Below are 19,432 nucleotides of genomic sequence, written 5' to 3'. Positions count from 1 at the left end.
ATAGGAGGCCCTTTGACTGCCCTCTTTGCTCTTGGGCTGCACTGGTGCACGCAGGCACTGCCGCCGCAGTGTAGGACGCAGATCTTGATGGGAGCATCTGCCGTTTGGCTGCTGTTTTCAGCTGCAGTTTTCGCCTACGCCCTCGCCAAACCGAACTCAAGTGGAAAACAAATGCCACCACAGCAACAAAGCAAGGAACAGCATCAGCAGCAGCAGCTTCCTGTCGCAACAGCAGCAGCCCCAGGAGCAGCGAAACAACAAGAGGGGCCACAGAACTGCCAGCTGCCAGAAGACGGCTGCGGTGAAGGTGCAAAGGGTCTCAACAATTCCTCGTCCACGGGCGAGACAACTGCATTGTTGAGCGACTTCCGAAGCCACGGTAAAAACAGCAGCAGCAGCAGATGGAAGATTCCTGAATTTGCAGCTGGGGCTCCGGATGTTCGGTCGGCGATATTGCAGCGGTTTGGGGTGTACGCGGTCCTCTTTCGTCGTTACCGACGTAGCTTATTATGTACCTTTTTCTTGTCATTTTCTACTTTTATTGTATATCCCGTAAAGATGCAATGCATGTTCCCCTGCAGCAAAACAGACCCTGCATTCTTTCAATTGTTGCTGATAGTCATTTACCATTTGGGAGTAGTCGCAGGCCGTTGTTGCTACTGCTGCTTCTGCTCCGCTTCCTCCAGCCACAGGGTGATACCTGCAGTGTTGCTGCTACGCCTGGCTGTGCTGCCGCTTTTGTTTTGGCTGGAAGCAGCCCCAGCAAAGCTCCTACCGGTTCTGCGAGCTGCAATAGCAGCAACTGCAACACCGGGAATAACAGGATTAAGAGGAGCGGCGGGAGTAGCTCGTGTTGAATCACCGTTGCAGCACGAGCATGTGGCAACAGCTGCCACACTTGCTGTTGGTGAGCAGAAGTATCACGAGGAGCTGTTGTTGATGCTGGTAGACGTGTGTCGGTGCCACTTGTTGCTTATATTTGCTGCTGTCCACGGCTGTCTGTCATTAGCAGGAACCCTCTACACCACGCGCACTCCAGAGACATACACGCACAAAGCAGCAGCAGCTCGCCTGTTGTGCCTCTTCGAAAGCAGCGGCCTGGCGTTAGGCACAGCGTTATCCCTAGCGATTTCACGTCCAATCGCCCCTCTCTACGGCTGGCAGCACACCGCTGCAACGACATTAAGTCATCTCACGTGAATGCGGCAGCGGCTGGGGAAACGACCTCAGTCAGTGCAGATGCACCCGCGGCAGCAGTGTATGCAGTAGCAGTGTCAATATCTAGCACATGCACCAACAACAGTGTAGCAGAAACCCGCAGCCAACGATACTTGCTGGTGAGTGAGCATACTTGGTTTCCTAGTGTGGTGTTATATCACCAAGGTTATTACAGCGGAGAGAACTCATCTGTAGTTTTTCCTAACCGTCTGTGTGGACATTTCGTTTCAATTGTGGCCTCTAGAGTTAATTATGATGTCATCAAGACAAAGGAAAAAGGGTATCGTTTGCCGTCATTTTTCTGTGGGCCAAAGGACATGCATGCAGTTCTAGGGCGACGAAAGGAACAATGTTTATTGTGGCCTTGTTTCGTCTTTTTCTGAAACTGTCTCAGTAGCTATGTCTATAATTGCTTTTATTTTGCTTTTTGTTATCTCGTTTTTGTCCACTCGTGCTACGTTTCCGGTCGGTTTGTTTGGCGGTCTCAAGGCTGCCTTCAAACTCCCGGATTTTTTTGCTTGTACGCCAAGTAGTCGTTCTGTACAAGCAAGCAGGCAAATGAACAACAAACACATGGGTAAACGGACATGCAAATGCACAGGCAGACAGGCAGATCGCCGATGAAACAGAAAACACCCTCAAAATGCAAACGAGCAACGCAAACAATGCCAGCAAACGAAAAAGTAAAATTAAAGCAGCAAAACACAGGGCAAGCATTACAAACAAAACCCTGCGAAGAACCGATATTCACTAGCACTACAGCCAGCAGTAAATGCCGCACCATCAGCATCACCAGCAGCGGTAGCGCACAAGCGGCAAGCAGCAGCAGTCCAAGCAGAGGCAACACTATCGGCAGCGATGCACGAAGCACTAGTGCAGCAGTTTATAGCAGCGGTGACCGCAGGCGCGGCATCAGAAGGGTAATGTAACTTTGTTTACCTTGAGGCAAGGGCTCTCCAGTATATCTCTCGCCGTGGGTCTCATTGCTGGGTCTTTGCTCAGCATTTTGTCGCATATTATCCGCAGTTCGGCAGAGTAGCGGTCGGGGATTTTGGGGGCCTAAAACGGAAAGCCACCACAAATAGTATCCATTCTTCATGGCGCATTTTCGCTTAATCTCTTAATGTGGCTTTCTCTGTCCGCTGTTGGGAGTGTGTGGGAGTGTATGCTGCTCATTCGTAACGCGAGATTGGGGTTTGTGGAAAACAAACACAATGCACAACAAATCACACTCCAGGAAGGAAAAGGGCATTTATCTGGGCAGATGAGAGTTTCTCAGCAACCAGAACTCAATTACGGCTGCCAAAGAAGTAACACACAACGCGTAGGAAGCACAGCACAAAGTAGCGATGACTCCTCTGTTGAAGCGGCAACAGCTAAGCAACGAGAGGTCGATGTCTAGATGTGGAGGCAAAACAACAGAAACGCAGGTGGCTAAAGAAACAGCACGATGTGCTGGGGGTTGGCGTCTTCCACATTATGCTTGTCTGGCTTCCATGTTGAGCTTTGTCAATATCCCTTCTTGTGTTTCTGCTTCCTTCTTTCTCTGCTGTTTTCGATCGTCCCTGCCTCTGTCTGCGACTCTCTCTCTCTGCATCGACTCATTGGTTAGTTGAGAAAGGGGAACGGCGGATTAGCAAACATATGCAAAACAAGGAAGCGCATAATGCCAAATCTTACAGGTGCATTGCAGATATTCCTGTTGAGTTCAGGGAAACTCAGACCCCTGAAAGGCAATTCGAAAGTAGCCGCTTCTATCATTATACATCCCAACGCCCAAATATCTGCTGCCGATGAATATGGCTTCCCCTGGCGTATATGCGCACAGAAGCTACAAGGGCAGGAGCATTAGCCGCCGCAGCAACAGCAGGGGGCCTAAAGCGGGAGCACCTGGGCAGGCAACAACCGCAGCAATTGGAACAGCAGCAGCATTAGCCGCAACCGACGCAACACCAGTAACAGGCCACGCACCTTGCACAATTCAGGTGCCATGAAGGCTGGAGTCCCACACTGTGTTTTTGCCTGCTGCAGCGTAAACTCCAATATTTTCGACAATCCCAAGTCTCCAACTCGGATGTAGTTACTTTCGTCCAAAAATACGTTGGCAGGCTTTAGGTCTGCAAGGAGCAATCCGAGAGACAAGCATGCAAGAAGTATTAATCAGAGGCAAAGGGCAGGGACACTGAAATGAGCGAAGTGACGAACTCCCATCCGCCGGAGCGGGCTCACACTTAGATGAGGAAAGAGAAAGACAAGAGCCACGACAGAAAAGGAGACAAACAGAGACAAGGTACAGAAGCCCCAAAAGGCAATCAAATCGGAACAATTACCTCTGTGCAGTATTTTGTGCTTGTGCATATACTCAAGAGCAATCGACAGCTGCAACAGCCAGGTCCGAAGGGTAACTTCACTGAAGTATTTGCGCTGCCGCTTCCTTTCCCGAATAAGCTTGCCCATGTCTCCGCCTTCAAACGCACAGCAAGTCCAGTCCAACCCCTAAGCAGCGCATCTCAAGCACTAGACAATCGACAGAACAGTGCACTGTAGTTCAGTGCACACCCAAATCCTGAACTCCAAAGCTAGTTTACCCTCGCAGAAGTCCATAACGATGCACAGATGAGGATATCCGTGGTAAGTATCGTTGAATGCATTCCTGTAGTGAACAATGAAGGGAGCATCAACCAATTTAGACAAAACCTAAACGACATGAAGAAAAACAAACAGGCGAATGCTCCACACAGTACACAGCAATGAAGTTGATTGCGTTAACATTGTGGCAAAACCCTGAAGTGGTGAGGGACCGGCCAGGCAAACGATGGACAAAGACACCCGAGTTCAATTGCCGTGTCGATTGTCATATTTGCAACAATATCTTCAGTTGTAAGACTCCCCATCTCCCCTGCTTGAGTCTTTTTCCCGACGCTTATGCTCGTTTGGCTTTATTCGTGTGTGTGTGTGTGTGTGTGTGTGTGTGTGTGTGTGTGTGTGTGTGTGTAACTCCGCCAGCATTAGTCGTTCTATACTTGTGTCTGTTTGTGGCGAGCATACAGAAAAACAAAAATGAACCGACAAAAACGACAAGTGATGGAAGAACCGAGCAAACAGATTCAGAGTTGCCTCTCCTGCCAGTTCCTATGCCCTCATCTACCAGGATTTCAGAGACTTGGACGGAGATAACGGTACCTGTATCTCTCTCTTGGCCTCCTCGATGTCTTCTTTGTTCATTTGCCGGGTATTGATGAGCTTCATAATCAGCCTGCCATGATGAATACACGCAAATGCGGTGTGTGGAGCTGTCAACGTATGATCAACAGCCAAGCGCAAAAAACAGTAAACTCACTTTCGCCCAGCTTTGTCTCTCACCAAGACTGCCTTGCCAAAAGAGCCGCTACCGACGACCGACACGATTTCGTATTCGCCGACCCTTTCCATCTCCAGAATTGCCTGCAGTAGGTAAAGAACTGCTCGTGCACTGGTCAAGGGAAATATATTTGCTGTATTTTCGGTGTTCTCCAGGTTCTAAAGGCGCTGATGTGCCTTATTGTATACTCTTGAATTAATGAGAACACTCTGGCATATATAATCGAGTGTTTCCAAGGAAACATTTGCTTCGTCAGCTGTTTGCCTTGGGATTGCTGTGTGTGTCTGTATGCGCGTGTATGCTGTGTCTAAGAATGTCGTTCCTAGAGGCACTCAGGCGTTTCATAATGTGCACTTTTGCCATATTAACCTATAATACAGATGTGGGGGGCACGAGCGAACTATTGCTGGGAACGGACGGTCTGCTGGAAACGACGGAGAGAGGCAGGGTGGAAAGAATTCTGGAAGATGAAACACCCACTCTAAAGGAACAATTAGGTCCCAAACAAATGAGTAAATCCCCTTTTCAGTGAAATTTGGCCTGCTTCTTCCACCAAGTCAACTGTTCGAAAAAGTCCGCTTACTGTCCTGACCGGACCTGCCGGGTTGTGGGGTGAGAAGACACACCGTACAGAAATACTATTCTTGAACTGTTGAAGATGAAGAGTGAACCTGTTTGTATTCTTATTAGCAATTGTGGCACTACTTTGCTTCTGCAAATCCTAAGCTCGCACACCTGAGCACTCCCTGCACGTGCAGATGGACGCAGCCACTGGCGCGAGCGTGTCCGTAACCCCCTTCGGCAGCGTCTATCTCATGGGTTCATATTCAATTTTCGTTGGAAACAAACATTCAGAAACGCTAACGCAAAGCGCCAAATTATCTGTATTTTGTTTCCTATTAACCCGTACACCCTAAACCCTAAACACTAAACCCTCTAGCTCCAACCCATCGTCGAGAATCCCTCATTGAACAATGGACGACAAGCGACAAGCCAGCCAATGGGTGCCCTCAAAAACTGCATCTCCCCTACCCTAAAGCGAATTGTCTAAATGAATAAGCTAGTACTGAGCTACTTTCCTAAACATAGCGGACGAAAACTGGGGTTACGGCGCGTAAATGCTCCGTTCATCAGCTAAACAACTAGGGCGTCACCAAGCCCAGTCTTGCTGAAGACTTGTACGACTGAAAGCTCTAAATCAGGACCTCTTTCGAGTTTTTATGAGGGTCTCTCTCATCTCTACTTCCAGCTGAAAACAATTTTTGTCGGTTCTAACTCGAAAAAGACACTCCGGGACAAAAAGACACTCCGGGCATAGCAAGCGCCTGGAAGTTGCCACCGCTTGGCAGCCGACAGAATTGTCCTCCTACTTTCACTTTCCCCGCCTTTGGAGAAAGAAGCAGCAGGAGACCCTTTCAAACCAAAAGCACCGCATTGATGCAACCGTCTAGCTCGGGGTTGTTAGTGACTTGTGCATACTTCGCTGCGCAGATGCACAAAGCAGGGAAACCACGATGGAAATGTGAGTCATGGAGAGCATACATATGATAACTATGTTTCTAGCTATACGTTATTGGTAATATTGAGTACAATAATTGAGTACACCACAATTTGCAAAGCAAAACAAGAAGGGTAGCAAAGAAAACAAGGATTCTCACCCCAAACCACTTTCCCGGTCTGCGTCACCAATCCCAACTCGCTGACGTTAACCTCTATGATGGTACCTGCACACGCACCGCAGGCATTCAACACTGCATCCACCCTATTCAGCACCCACAAAAAACACCAAGGGTGCCAAATAACAAGTGAGTGCAGCCAGGTGAAATAGGAAAGGAAAAGGCAATTCAGGGAGGACTGTCAAAATTATCATACAACGTTCATAAAAGCCGAAGTCACACAAAAGCACCCTGTGCGAAATCAGACCAAACGCCGGCCATTAGTTTCAGCATAAATACGTGGCAATACGACACGAATATGCTCCCATACCTTTGGTGATAACTCCCAGGGATGTGTAGAGCTGAGACTGCGGGTTTTTCTTGACCTTTACGATATCTAATTGAAATGTCGCCTTCAGTTCCGGATGCGTCACATGCGCCTTTTTGAATCGTAAACTCGTTGGGCGAATATATCGCTCAAACTTCGGCGGTTTCCGCGTGAAGTCGTCTCCCACGAAACACACCTTGTTTACCACGCGCTTCCACATCTTCTCTGCAGAGATATGCAAAAACCAAATAAGCGAATTCCACTGAATTGCATGCACAATATGATACCTGCAGCACATGTTGCGTCGTCAAGGCGCCTTTAGATTTGAGTGTAGAGGCCGAAAAAGACTGCAACTCTAGTAAACTTCGTAACGGGCGTGCTTCCGTTTGTATTTGCATCTGTGGCTGCTGTCCATGCTTGCATGAGTATCTGGGTTCTTTATTACACTAAATTTCGTATCAGACGAAAATTCGTGGTTTTTCCTTACTCTTCCTCTTGCCCGATCTGAGTACTTTAAACATTTCTTCCTCTGTCATGGCCTTGACCTTGGGGATGGGCACCTGCCACTTCCCGGCCTTTTCTTTTCTCTTTTGTTTAATCATATTTGTTAGGATTTTAGTTCTCGAAACACCTTCTCTGTCCAACAAATACGAGGGCACTGCCCCCTCAGGCACAGTTTCCGGCTCCTTTTGCTTGCCTTCCTTCTCCTCATGTTGTTTTATGGTTTTTTTCATCTGTGCTTTTTCGACGAAGCGCCTCCTGTTGAATAGCTTTGCTTTTATTCCCCGCAGTTTACGCGCTGTCTTTGATCGTTCGTGGGGCATACGTGCTGCTTTCTTGCGCCTGCTCACACGCAGCAGTGGCAAAAATATAAACGTGTCTGTAGGCGAAACCGCAAGTTCGGCTGTGTAAGACTCAGTACACAATATAAGCATTGCATTATACATGCGCATACTACAACCGAGAAACTCGCCGTTGTCGACAAAAGAAATGAAAAACAAACAAAGTGAATGATGGCATATTTACAGGCCAATGCTTCGCCTCCGCCAAGCATATTATTTAGCTCGTCGTGCTTGATAAATTCATGACTACTAGTATTATTACTATGGGTGTGTTTTCCTTTATCTTAATGGTGTCGTTAGGCTCACTTGCGCTCAGCGGTGTCCAGGCGCTCGCCGAAGCGCTTGCGGTGTTGCTCCATATACTCGTTCTGCGGCATTTTCGCGAATTTGTTTCAAGGTCAATTTGGGGAAACCCTTTGGATGTTTGAAAAAGGGAAAAATGTAGGAAGAAGAAGCTGCCAATTAGCTCACGCCCACGTCCTAACCCAAAAAATGAACAAAAGGCGAGGATGAGGGGAAAGCGCCTCACGCCAGGGACCCAATAAGCTTATATCGTAGAACAAATCGAAGTGACAAAGTTTACAGCGGAATATTTTGAAAGTAGTTATCTATACCGACTCCTCTAAGCCCAGTGTGGCCCTCTACATGCCTGGGAGTGGAGTGGTGAGAACCCGACCACATATGCAGGAAAAGAAGTACAACATTTGCAAGTCTCCACCTCCACTCAAAGGATTACTTCACGCATGAAGGTGGAATTTCAAAAATCCGAAGCAGAAGGCAAAGTACTGCCAGAACTTGTACAATAAAACCGAACGCGCATGCACCGAAGTCCCAGAAGCCAGGGGCCACACGAAGGGAGGGCGGAGGAAATGAAAACCCATGTCCACCTTTTAATAGATAATTAAACAAACTGCTGCATTAAAAAGGCGTTAACTTTATATTTAACGTATTGAAGACCTCTTCTAAGCATACTAGGTAGGTGGGCAAGGTGGTATTGGGAGAGACGGGGACCCTACCTCGCCTGGCCAGACCATCGTGATCTGCAAGATAAGTTCACAAAAGCAGTGGATAGACTCATCTTCTCTTTCCAGGTGCACTGAGCACAACAACTGGGGCTCCTTGGGAGAGAAGGCACAATATTTGTGCCCGGCAAGAGGTGATATATACTCTCTGGCTATTGTCTGCTGCGACAGTACGTGTACCACTAGGGGTATTGCGCATGCTTGCCCCTGTGGTTACCCTGCAGTACGAGGGGAAGTAATGAGCGTCCCAACTCGGGACACGCCTGGTACCATCGGTCCGACAACCCCTGGCCTTCGTACCGACGCGCTTAGGACACCTGGAGGCCTGCATCTTATTTGTGGAAACCCCACCTGATATCGGGTAGTCTCGTTGCGAAAAAGCAGAGGCAGAATTGAACTCCCTAATGGGAAGCGATTTGTAGAGTGCTATAGTGGGTAGAACACGTCCCTAGTGAGCATGTAACCGAAGCTGTAATTCCCAAGAACAGACTGCTACTAGTGCTACTTTTTTTAGGTGGAAGTTAAGTGTTCGGCAAAGAGGCAGGGTATGCCTACCACAGCTAAACATTTCCTAATCAGTCAGGTGTGCAGCTTGCGTCTTCCCGTTCATCTTGTGGTGCTACAAAGCGCCACGATTTCTAGGCGACACCCTAGAAACGCCGAGGGCTGCACCAGAGCCAAACCACTTAAAATAACCGTTTCCCAATGTGCACCTGCCCCTCCCGTCTTGCCTCAAATAGCCCCGAGCTTAGCTGCAGAGGCCTTGGGGACTGGCAGGGGGAGAAGGCCTTTTCGTGAACTGCAGGACTTTGTGTTGCAACTCCGGAGCCCAGGTAACCGCAGATGCAGGACCACTCCGACGCACGCACGAGTGCAGTAAACGTTAGTAACCACTTCCTCTCCACCCAGGATCCAACATACACGCAAATACAGGTGAACGCATCTCCTGATATCCTGTGTTGTACAGCAGTTGCATTAACTTGCACACGACAGCCGATACCGGCGGTGCAGCTTGGGAGGGGAACATAAACAGATCGGACCGGAACAATAACATGATGGACGCAACTATGGCTACAAAGTCCTTCCTACTCAGTATGTGTTCCTCCACGTGTATGTGCTGTATGCTAACTCGTGACGATCGCGACCACTTGAGCTGACGGAAGACAACAGGCCACTCGTTTGCCTTTACAAAAATTACTAGGAACAAACAAAAGAAATGAAGTGACAAATAAATTGGGGCAGCATTTCCTGTCTTCGGAAGCACTTCACGCGTGTTCCTTCTGCGCTCCTGCTGTTCGTGGGCAACTGTAAACGCATGAAACTCAACAATACTAATATATTCACCTCTCAGAGCATAATGTGTAGAGTTCACATGCATCTACTGTTTTTGAGCATGCACCCACGCGGGCAGCCCCAAGGGCAGCCCCGTAATGCCGCCGGAGGAGAACACGGAATGGGTAGAGAACCAAAACATCTTCGGACCCATAAAACCTAAAACGAAACCCATAATTTGCAGGTTAATCATCAAGTGCGATGTGCGTGAGGTTAACACACAACGGATTTGCGCAGGCCATCGTAAACGCCTTCTTGGGTTTCTCCTGCAACTCGTTGAAACTCTCCTCATCTGCAAAGAGAAACAAAGTGCAACCGTTGTGGTAATGCGCGCCTCTACTATCGTGTGTATCTTTTGTGCGGTACGTGAATATGCGCTGCTGGTGTGCTGGGTTGTATTGATAATCACCAAAGCATTGACATTAAATGACAGCCGGATTTGTACGAGGTACCCAAGAACACTGACAGCTGAACCCGCGGCAAACAATGAGTAGATCAACAAGCATGGAAAACGTGATAGCAAGGCACTGACTACAGCAGTTGCTGTAGCTCAAAAGGGAAAAACAGGCACAATTACACAGAAGGAATACGTAGATCTGGAGGAGCAAATGCCTTCGATATATCACTGAGATGCTGGCATGCTGGCGACCCAAAACCGTGAAAATCAGGCTTGCAAGTTTACCTGCATAGAGGAAAACGAGGGTGCGGTTCACGTAAGTCTGGGACTCCTGAGTTTCTCCAGGCTTCACCATCCGAATGACAGGCAAGTTGTCGTCTTCCGACAAATCCCCGTACCAAACGACACACTGTTTGTCGTCTCCCAAAACGGGATCGTAGCCTCTGTGCACCCCGCGAGCGATTTTTTCTGTTTTGCACAAACAACACCCGGTAACATGGGAACAGTGTTCACCACTTGGACTCCACATGAAGCTGTGGTCCCATTCGAAGGCCCAATGTGCGAAAAATCACGAGCAAATGAGCAAATGATATGCAAACACGGCAACCAGATGAAAACAGCTGCATGTACAACTGTTAGTCCGTCTCCAAGGATTTAGCGTTTTTGCTTTCTCCTGTACTACCCTGAATCCATGCAGTTGCAGCAAGTGTCTACGCAAATACATATCTATCCTGCCTGCTCTGTCTCAGCACTCACGCAAAATTTCGATTCTGGCTTCACTAGTTTGCCAGAACTCTCTCGCCCTGGGGTGTACGTAATGCTCCCACGCCCTGCAAAGCGCTTCCACCTCTTCTGGACTCCGCGGCTCAAACGTCTCTTGAGACGCATATCGATCGGTATACGCACTGTCTCCCTGCACCAAATTTCGTCAAGGAACAAGGGGGACCACGAAATGCGCATAAACATAAAACGGTACAAACAATAAAACAAGTGACACACGAAACACAGCAAGTCACACACCACAAATGCTGTTGGGGGGCGCAGCAGAAGGAAGGCACCCAACGATACAGCTGGGCATAGTCACACAGAAGGCAACGCCACCCATTGAAGTCATTTGCTCCTGAGCTACCGTGTGTACTTCGAGAATAATGGACAAAGTGCAATCAGGCGTCCTTCTAACACGGCAGTGAATGCTTGTGTCATGCCGCCATTCAGAAGAAAAAAACTTTCACACGAAACCGTAGTGCAATGGACGTCGTTCTCTTATAGTCCATTTACCTCTGAGTTAGAATGAGAAGAGCTCTCCTGGGCCTGTGAACTTGCCCTCTTTTTCTTTTTCCGTCTGTCTTCCTCGGCGCTTCCAAAGCCAAAGAGGGCCGCGAAGGGCGTGTTGCTGCAAGCCCTGCAGCCCCACATTTCTGCTCCTGGTAGTGTTCTGTTCCGTCTGCTTGTTTATTTCGCTTGTCTTGCAGGGCTACCCAAAGCTGAGGCCCTCGCACCCTACCCACGCAGACCACGCACAATGCTTCAGCGGGCGGAGAACACAACCTACGAGCAGAAGGAAACGCCGCCTGTCCTTCCAACTGACCTCCTCAACACATTATAAACCTTTAAAACAAAGAAAATACTCAAAAGAACACTCACAAAACAAACGTTATCTAGACAGGCCGACACAAAGACCCACATGCAGCAGCAGCGGTAGCAGCAGCGGCAGATGCTGCTACTGCTACTGTCGCAACTGCAGCATGGGCCGTTCTTGAAGGTGTTCATATCTCTGTTTAATTTTCACATCGCTAAATAACCGCTTTCTTCCACTATAGCTTTTGGAACATTGAAAACTACAGTGCCTGCTAAAAGACACACGCGCAGCCCCGCAAGAGCCTTCGCTGGTGGTAAAGGCGAGAATACGAACAGAGAACAGCTTGCGAAACTAATTAAAGAGTTTCCGCAAATTTATAGCAGTAGCCAATCAGCGTAAGAGAGCAACTCATCTTGATACCATCAGCTCCCTCAGCTTGTCCTGGTGGTTGCCCTGTTGCCCTCTAGCGGTGGGTGTGTTTGCGTACCAGTGATTTCGTCTGCTCATTCTGCGCACGATCTAGAAAACATATTGGTACAGAATTTATGTCGAAGCCAAGTGCTTGACGTCCGACAACTCGTCCTTGCATTTGCTCCCTTGTAACTAGTCTGACGGTCCCAACCGCCAATTAATTGTGCTGGTGGCATGTGCCTCCAGCACAATAGGGCTCGTAGATTTCTCCCTTCCTTCGCCCCCCCTGATTGGTGGGAATGTATTGCAATGCTGCAAAGTCCTATGTGTACCTCCATAAGTCTTTTTTACGCAGTTGTCATGCTGCTTTGGTTTCGCTGCGTGTGTGTAGCAACAACTGGGAAAAGTACCTTGAGCATAAAATAAGTGAAACGAATTCGTTTAATGTAGTGTGCTAATAGAGATAAGGTGGGGAGCAAACGCAGCAAGCTTGCTGTGAGAACTGCCGCCACATACTCGTGAACAACGAGCTTGAACAGCAGTTTGATAAGGCTTCATGAATTCAGCACTAATCGCACAGGTACGCATTTATGTTGGCTGTTTTCCCTGTCGTGCGTTCAAAGAAGACCGAAATCTGTTCCACTTTGCTCCGTTTCTCCTCAGCTAATTTTTCTTCTTCGTCCTGCAGATAAGCACAATTAGAATGCCTACATTTCCATTGAAACGGGAGAGATAAATGATAAATAACCTTCAATGTTTGGTTCAGCATTGCAGTGTACTGGCTCCGACACTCCACCCGTATTTGTGCGCATGCCGCCTCATATTTGGTTTGCAGTTCCTGCGGAAGGAAGGGAAGAAATTATTGGCAGCGAAAATAAATAACCTATATACTTGAATGTACTGTGTTTGCAACGCACCTCTCGGAGTCGTGAAAGCTCAGTTTCCGATTCGTTATCGTTCCTGTTTCGTTTTGGAGTCGAATACCCTCAATGCTCGCATAAGTGTGCAGAGCTCACGTATTTTCATCTTTATGGCTTTCAGCGAGTTTTGCCTGTAACTCCTCGATATTCTGCTCAACCAGTATACAGTAAGGGCGAAATATCTTGGAATGGTGCTCAGTGGAGGAAGATTCTACCCTATGAATTGCGGCGTGTTCTTGTTCTAGGGTCCCCGCCTCAAGGTTTTGCTGTGACGTCTTTGCGTATAGCTGTTCCAGAAGTGCCTCGTCCTTCTCCATGTTGGACACCCTTTCTTCTACTTGCTTCTAAAGACAGCATAGACAAAATACAGAATTTAATCATCTAAACCTTTTGTTTTCGTGTATCTCCCCCTCACCGTAAGCGCTCCTTGGGCATGGCGGATGTCATGGAGGCGCACATCGGCGATATCGGCCTGAGATAATTCCCTTTAAGTCCGTGAAACCGCAAAAGCAGAAGGTGCATACATCACAGCAAAAGTGGAAAGTACATTCTTAAGCTGCAGGTCGACGCGGCTGCGCGAAAGAACAAGTGTGCTGCTTATTTCCTTCTGCTCCGTTAAGATTGCATCGAGCGCTCCAAGTAGACCCTTGAGTTCCTCTCCCTGTGGCATTCAAACATAATTTCGTGGTTTTCCTCGGCCAATAAACTAACGATACTTTTATTCGTCACTGCATCTCCAATTTGACTGCGAATCTCACCACTTCAGTGGCCTCATCCGCCTCCTTTTCTGCTGTTTGCAAGACTTCAAGACTGCTGCTCAAAACTGTTTTCTCGCGTTCGCAGAGCGCGTCCATTTCAGTTTGTTCCATGCGGGCCACTTCCTTAAGAGGAATAAAATAGGCGAGAAGACAAGTCGATTTTAGCGCATAGTTTAGATTATGAATGGGGAAACTCTGCGTACTAGCATCCCACAAAGACCATTTAGCTGCTTTTCCTCTGTGAGCAAAGTTTCAGTCACACTAGCAGCCTTCTGTTGAGCGGCTCGAAACTCCACGGTGCATTTCCCTCTATTCTTTAATTCTAAGAACACTTCTCCTTCGTGTTTTAACATAGCTGTAGCCTTCAATTTATTTTGAGCGAGTTCCGTGTCCCTGAAATGCCGAACAACGAGAAAAACATGATGGGCAGAATGCAGAACATCAAATGGGACGGCAAATGCATAGCACGCACTGCTTTCGCAACTCCTTCATCCGCTCCATAGTGGAATACATTTCTTCTGTTGCCTTACGCATTTCCTCTGTCAGCAAGTCCGACTTCCTCTGTTGATCCTCCCTAGCGCGCTTTTTGTCATCGGAAAGCGTGGAGCTTTTCATTTGCTTTTCTTCCATCTCCCTCTGCTTATTGTTGTTAAAAGCACGATAGAAGAGTAGCATTAAAGCGCCAAAAATAGGCAAGCTTCGCTTGCCTGTTGTTGCTGGGCGCCTTTTACTTCTGCTGCCACCGCATTCTGAACGCGAGTCACCTCTGCCTGCAGTTCATAATTTGAAGTGGACGAGGAAGAAGAGGCATCGCTTTGGGATGTTACGACAATTGTCAAATGGAAAGTGGCGAAGCACCTCAAGGGCAGCTTTCCGTTGACAGAGCTGCGTGTGTTCGTCTCGAAGCTGTTTCATTCTCTACGACCGGTCCCTTCAATTCAGCAGCATGCACCGAGTGACACAGTAGATAATAGTAATTACGGCTTTCATTTGTTCTTCTTCTTCCCTGCAGCGCCCGATCAACTCAAGGTGCTGCCCATTGTTTTTTTTGCTTTGTTCGTATTCCATTCTTATGCATCCTAGCCAAAGGTTGAGCAATACAGATTAAAGATGCAGCTACACGAAATGCAATATAAACACCTCACCAAAATCTTCCTGGCAGCTCCGTAAGACGGGAGTGAGCTCCTCTCTTGTCCTATCCAGAACCTCCAGTGCACTTCGCAGCGTCTGCAGCTCTGTCTTCAGAGAGCGGGTCTGATCCTCTCCACCAATTATAGTGCGCAGCAGCGCCTCGACCGAGGTCCTGCATGGAAGCGATATGAACGATGCTAATTAATTTAAAAGGAAACAAAGCACACATCCGCTTGTGGGCTTCTTCCTGCACTTGGCAAAACGACAAGTGGCGCCTTCGCAGTTCTTCAAATGCTGAAATGGAAACAGGAATTGGTGGTCAAAACACTTTCAGGTCCGTTTGCCGATAACTGGTGGTGCGTGTTGCCCCCACCTTCGGTGCTTTTGTCAATGAGTTGAAGCGATGTATCCAGTTGTTGTGACAGAGCATAATTAGTTTCGTGCAAGTGCGCCGTTGCAACTTCAATCTTCTCTATGCTACCAGTAGCACGCAAAAAAGAAGTCTCTGCTGCTGCAACGCTTCCCTTGAGGTGCAAAACTTCCTTTTCAATCAAAGTCTCGAGCGTTCTGTTCTCTTCAGACTCTGACTGGGCTCTGAACGGAGAGGATGCATACTCTCCCGACATACGCAAGTAAATATACGTAAGCAGTATATGTACCGTACTTGGCTGCATTATGCGCATCGGCTTTCAGTGCTTTGCCAATATCGTTGCGCAACTTTCCACAAAGTTCTATCTCCTCAGAGAGGTCTAGCGAACCCCGCCTATCGTCCATTGGTGCAAGAAAAAAAGAACTAGAAAACGCTGCCAACCCCCTTTATTAGTCTCAGATGCAAGAATATACTATTTGTGAGCAATGGACGTCAGGCAATACCGTCTCTGAATATACTTCCCAATTGCAAAACCCAACAAAGATGGTAATTGAACCTGCCTGGGCTGTCCATACACCCTGTGAGCGTTCAAGCTTCAGTCAGCAGCTGTTTTTACGGCCATATGCTCGACTACGGATAAGACAGTTCCTGCACGCATGCATGCTCCTGCAATAACCTTAAAGCCTATAGCTTCGTTCTCAATGAGCAGGTTTTATTGATACTGAGCGAATGCAGCTGCACCAATAGCAGCATCAGCTGCAGCGGCAACGCAACGCTTAGAGACGCTTCGAGTCGCTCCCAGAAGATAACTTGAGGGGCCTGTGGGAGGCTCTTCCAGGCGAGTCGCGGCGCGAAGGCCTCTTAGCTGAGGGTCTGCCCCCACCTCTTCCCCCATCGGCCTCCCCTCTATCCCGTGCGGAGTCGAAAGATGGATTGCTATCTGGGTACCGCCTCCTTTCCCTGTCTCTGAATGACCCAGAATGGGATTCGTACCTGTCCCGATGACCAAACCGCTCCCACTTGCTTTCGCGTGAGGAAGATGAATAGTGCAGTGGGCTGTCTCGGTAATCCGCGCGTCGTGGACTTAAAGGGTCGCGGCCTTCCTCCCGCCCTCCTCGATGTCCATCTGGCAGCAAAAAGAACAAACACAAACAATTTGCCATTGAAAACCATAGGGTGACAAGCACATAATTCAACGCGCTCTACTACTTCGAGGCAGAAATGCAAATGCCTCGTCAATCCTGCTGGCCCAAGAAAGCAAAACATCGAAAACAGCGAATGTCTACCAGCATGAACATGCACCGATACAAGCGCCATACACATTGCCTCAGACGCCACGCTAGACAGCAACACGACTGGATTCATGGCTGCATTTGTGCATGTGTGCAATACTGGAGGGCAGAGCATGCAAGAACACGCATACTCTCGTGCTTCGTACTTCGGTAGTTGTCAGTGGCCCTCATCCTGTGGCGAGTTTCCCGTGATTCGTGCAGAGAATCCCGAGGAACCCTCTCCTCTTTAGAGGGCCGTCTGTCAGCGGAGGTACCCTCCCGCAGCTCACGACGGTGGCTGCTGAATCCCTCACGACTGCCCCCTGCGGCGGAAGGACGCGCTTCCGGGACTGCTCACCAACCGCAAACACGCAAGAGGCACAACACGAACTCTAAGCTGCATATACAGCTGGCGCTCCAAGCTGTGCGTACACTGCGTATGGTGCAGACAAAATAAATACTGCCGCCAATAAAAATGCTTTTCCTCTCTACTCACCGTCTGTTTGCCGCTGTTGTGGCACATCGTTCCCTCCCCTTGTGTCTGTTTCTCTTGTAGGTGCGTTGCTTTCTTTAGCATCTTGCAGCTTGTCTTTATCAACGGAATCAAGCTGCATATCCTCCTCTTCAGTCTTGTCTGTCGTGGCTTGTGCTGCGCTGCTCGAATTTGTTCCTCCTGTCGTTGTCCCCGCGGCTGTTGATGCTACTGTCGCCCCGACTGCTTCTGCTGCTGGTGCATTATCGGCTCCAGCAGCAGCTGCAGGTGGCGCGGTTGAAGTAAGGGAGTTGTCTTCCCCTGTCTCCACCTTCGCATCTGTCGCGGTTTCCTGTTTGGCCGGTGGGGGGGTCCTTGTCTCCGCCAGTTTCGTGTACTTAGGAGGAGCTCTCTTGTACAATGAAAGAATGCGGGTGCACACCTTCAGAACATCCTCCCACGTAACGTCAAACAGTTCATACCACCCCGTTTCCTTCGCCAAATGAATATTGAGGTCACACGCAGCCAAAAATATACTCCCCACTGCCACCACTGCCGGCTGAACTTCACAGCACAACGTTGTCCGCATGCTGCAGAAAGAACAAACCACAAGACCCATATCAGTGCAACAAAAAACCTAAACGCACTGAACACGATGCCCTTAAATAACGGCAACTGCTTCTTCACACCAGCACCAGCGGCTGCAACTACTAACCTGTCGTTTAGGTAGCCCCATGCGATCTGCGAAAGCCTGTTTGTGGGGATATAGTCCCCTTTACACAGTGCATGGATGTACTGCAGGATGTAGCGGTGGGGGTGCACGAGGGTTTGGGATACCATGAACCCTAATTCCCTCAAGATATATCGCTCGCAACGAAACGTCTCCGCTCTTATCATTTCAAACTCCTGCAATAACGACCCAAGCAAAAACCCATGCAATCGATGCCACCAGCACGACATACCGACAGCGCCAGGCTGCAAATTCAACTACCAAACGAGCAGCAACAGCGGTGGTAAGGGAAGCAACAGCCACAATAGCAGTCACACGCTTAACAGCAACAGCAAAACAAGCAAACATAATAACCAGGATGAATAGAAAAAACATCAGGAGAGTGGGGCCAGCAGCAGCAGAAGCGGTTGATGCGGCAGAAGCAGCAACAGCCTTTGGTGTACCGGAGAGTCATGGTCAATAAGAAACTGGTCAATGTTGTCTTGTGTGATTTGAGTATTCGCATCTTCTGCCTTCGCCAGGAGTTGCACGATATCAATTAAACTTCTCACGCGTCGCGGGTCCTCTTCCAATTTGCAGGCGAGCAGCAGAGATGAAGTGGCCACCAGCTGCAGCATATACAACAACACACAGAATGGCAGACAGCAGGTTCCAGAATAAGTACAAAAGACAATGCTGGGGAAGCACTACAGCCATAAGGCGTCACGCGCAAAACACCAGAACCCAAAACTACTAACTACACCCCAGTCCCTGTGGTGCGAGACGGAACGCGCCAGACACGCCAGTAGCATCACAACACCATAAGGGCCCCCAAATGCACTAGCTGCTCTGACTCTATGGCCTGCAGCGTCACGCATCAGAAGCAGCAGTTGCAGCATCATGAGTCCAACAACCCTACTGACCCTGACGTCGAATTTTTTCAGACTCTTCCTGTAGTAGAAGCGATGTAGAATGGTTTGTGCGCTGGCCACTGTGACCGCTTCAAGACGCAGCAGAACCCCTGCCCTTTGGATGAGGTGACAGCCGTAAATGCGTTGAGATATTTCCAACTCCCGAGACAAACCATCGCGCATCGAGGGAGTTCGCTGCTGAAGCTTCCGAGGGACCAACACAATTTGCGTAGCCATTCTTGCAAAAATCACTGCAGCAGCATCAGAAACGGCTGTAACCGCCGCAGAGTCAGGACTCCCCGCTGCAACACGAGCACCTTCTGCAGCACCGTAAGATACAGCAGCAGGAGCAGCAGCCGCTGCAGCAGCAGCAGTTGGTGCTCCTTCCAGGAGCACCAACGACTCCCTGTAGACGCCCTTAGCTAGTAGAGGAGGCAAAAACAGTAATACTTCAAATAAAGACTAAGAAAGACAAATGTACAAGGTCGACGACGTTGGAAAAGGCGCCGGGGCGGGCGGGGGCAGAAACCTGCTACAGCCGGGAGCTCCAAGTTGGCGGAAAGAGGGAAAACTGCTGAATTTTCTCTAGATAAGGAACAGAGTACAAATGCACTGGATAGAGAGAGAACAAGAATGTAAAGATCCGCTTGTCCACACTGAATGGGGGCAAGCAAAACGCCAAGAATGTGAAGTATTAGTACTCCCCAACTTCGTTTGCATGACCTAGAGAGTTGAATTGGGGTTA

At 48.8% G+C, this 19,432-nt stretch overlaps 6 protein-coding genes across 6 annotated transcripts; 1 reads left to right on the top strand and 5 right to left on the bottom strand.

The window, feature by feature from the left end:
- Positions 1–87: 87 nt before the first annotated feature.
- Positions 88–1,200, top strand: EMWEY_00009730 (hypothetical protein, conserved; the record flags this gene model as incomplete). The annotated part of the gene is made up of 3 exons (XM_013482488.1): positions 88–470; positions 693–907; positions 1,013–1,200. The coding sequence occupies 3 exons, from the start codon at positions 88–90 to the stop codon at positions 1,198–1,200; spliced, it is 786 nt and encodes a 261-aa protein (XP_013337942.1).
- Positions 1,201–1,714: 514 nt separating this feature from the next.
- On the bottom strand, positions 1,715–4,650 carry EMWEY_00009720 (CMGC kinase, CK2 family, putative; the record flags this gene model as incomplete). The annotated part of the gene is made up of 8 exons (XM_013482487.1): positions 1,715–1,756; positions 2,158–2,277; positions 2,899–3,027; positions 3,190–3,335; positions 3,549–3,683; positions 3,807–3,915; positions 4,402–4,474; positions 4,559–4,650. The coding sequence occupies 8 exons, from the start codon at positions 4,648–4,650 to the stop codon at positions 1,715–1,717; spliced, it is 846 nt and encodes a 281-aa protein (XP_013337941.1).
- Positions 4,651–5,994: 1,344 nt separating this feature from the next.
- EMWEY_00009710 (TGF-beta-inducible nuclear protein 1, putative) lies at positions 5,995–7,781 on the bottom strand (the record flags this gene model as incomplete). Its single annotated transcript, XM_013482486.1, has 5 exons — positions 5,995–6,062; positions 6,238–6,303; positions 6,566–6,787; positions 7,050–7,405; positions 7,711–7,781. 5 exons carry the CDS (start codon positions 7,779–7,781, stop codon positions 5,995–5,997), a joined length of 783 nt encoding a protein of 260 aa, XP_013337940.1.
- A 2,162-nt stretch (positions 7,782–9,943) lies between these two features.
- EMWEY_00009700 (hypothetical protein, conserved) lies at positions 9,944–12,241 on the bottom strand (the record flags this gene model as incomplete). The annotated part of the gene is made up of 5 exons (XM_013482485.1): positions 9,944–10,050; positions 10,441–10,623; positions 10,983–11,068; positions 11,434–11,639; positions 12,155–12,241. 5 exons carry the CDS (start codon positions 12,239–12,241, stop codon positions 9,944–9,946), a joined length of 669 nt encoding a protein of 222 aa, XP_013337939.1.
- A 916-nt stretch (positions 12,242–13,157) lies between these two features.
- On the bottom strand, positions 13,158–15,728 carry EMWEY_00009690 (hypothetical protein, conserved; the record flags this gene model as incomplete). The annotated part of the gene is made up of 8 exons (XM_013482484.1): positions 13,158–13,409; positions 13,481–13,537; positions 13,824–13,946; positions 14,027–14,216; positions 14,296–14,593; positions 14,969–15,151; positions 15,328–15,548; positions 15,619–15,728. 8 exons carry the CDS (start codon positions 15,726–15,728, stop codon positions 13,158–13,160), a joined length of 1,434 nt encoding a protein of 477 aa, XP_013337938.1.
- Positions 15,729–16,100: 372 nt separating this feature from the next.
- On the bottom strand, positions 16,101–18,924 carry EMWEY_00009680 (cyclin, putative; the record flags this gene model as incomplete). Its single annotated transcript, XM_013482483.1, has 6 exons — positions 16,101–16,450; positions 16,763–16,945; positions 17,092–17,657; positions 17,783–17,973; positions 18,241–18,405; positions 18,700–18,924. 6 exons carry the CDS (start codon positions 18,922–18,924, stop codon positions 16,101–16,103), a joined length of 1,680 nt encoding a protein of 559 aa, XP_013337937.1.
- Between the last annotated feature and the right edge of the window lie 508 nt (positions 18,925–19,432).

The sequence above is a fragment of the Eimeria maxima genome, genomic scaffold (genome assembly GCF_000499605.1).
Source record: "Eimeria maxima Weybridge genomic scaffold, Emw_scaff64, whole genome shotgun sequence".
Lineage (NCBI taxonomy): Eukaryota > Apicomplexa > Conoidasida > Eucoccidiorida > Eimeriidae > Eimeria > Eimeria maxima.
This window is presented reverse-complemented; position numbering and strand designations above follow the sequence as displayed.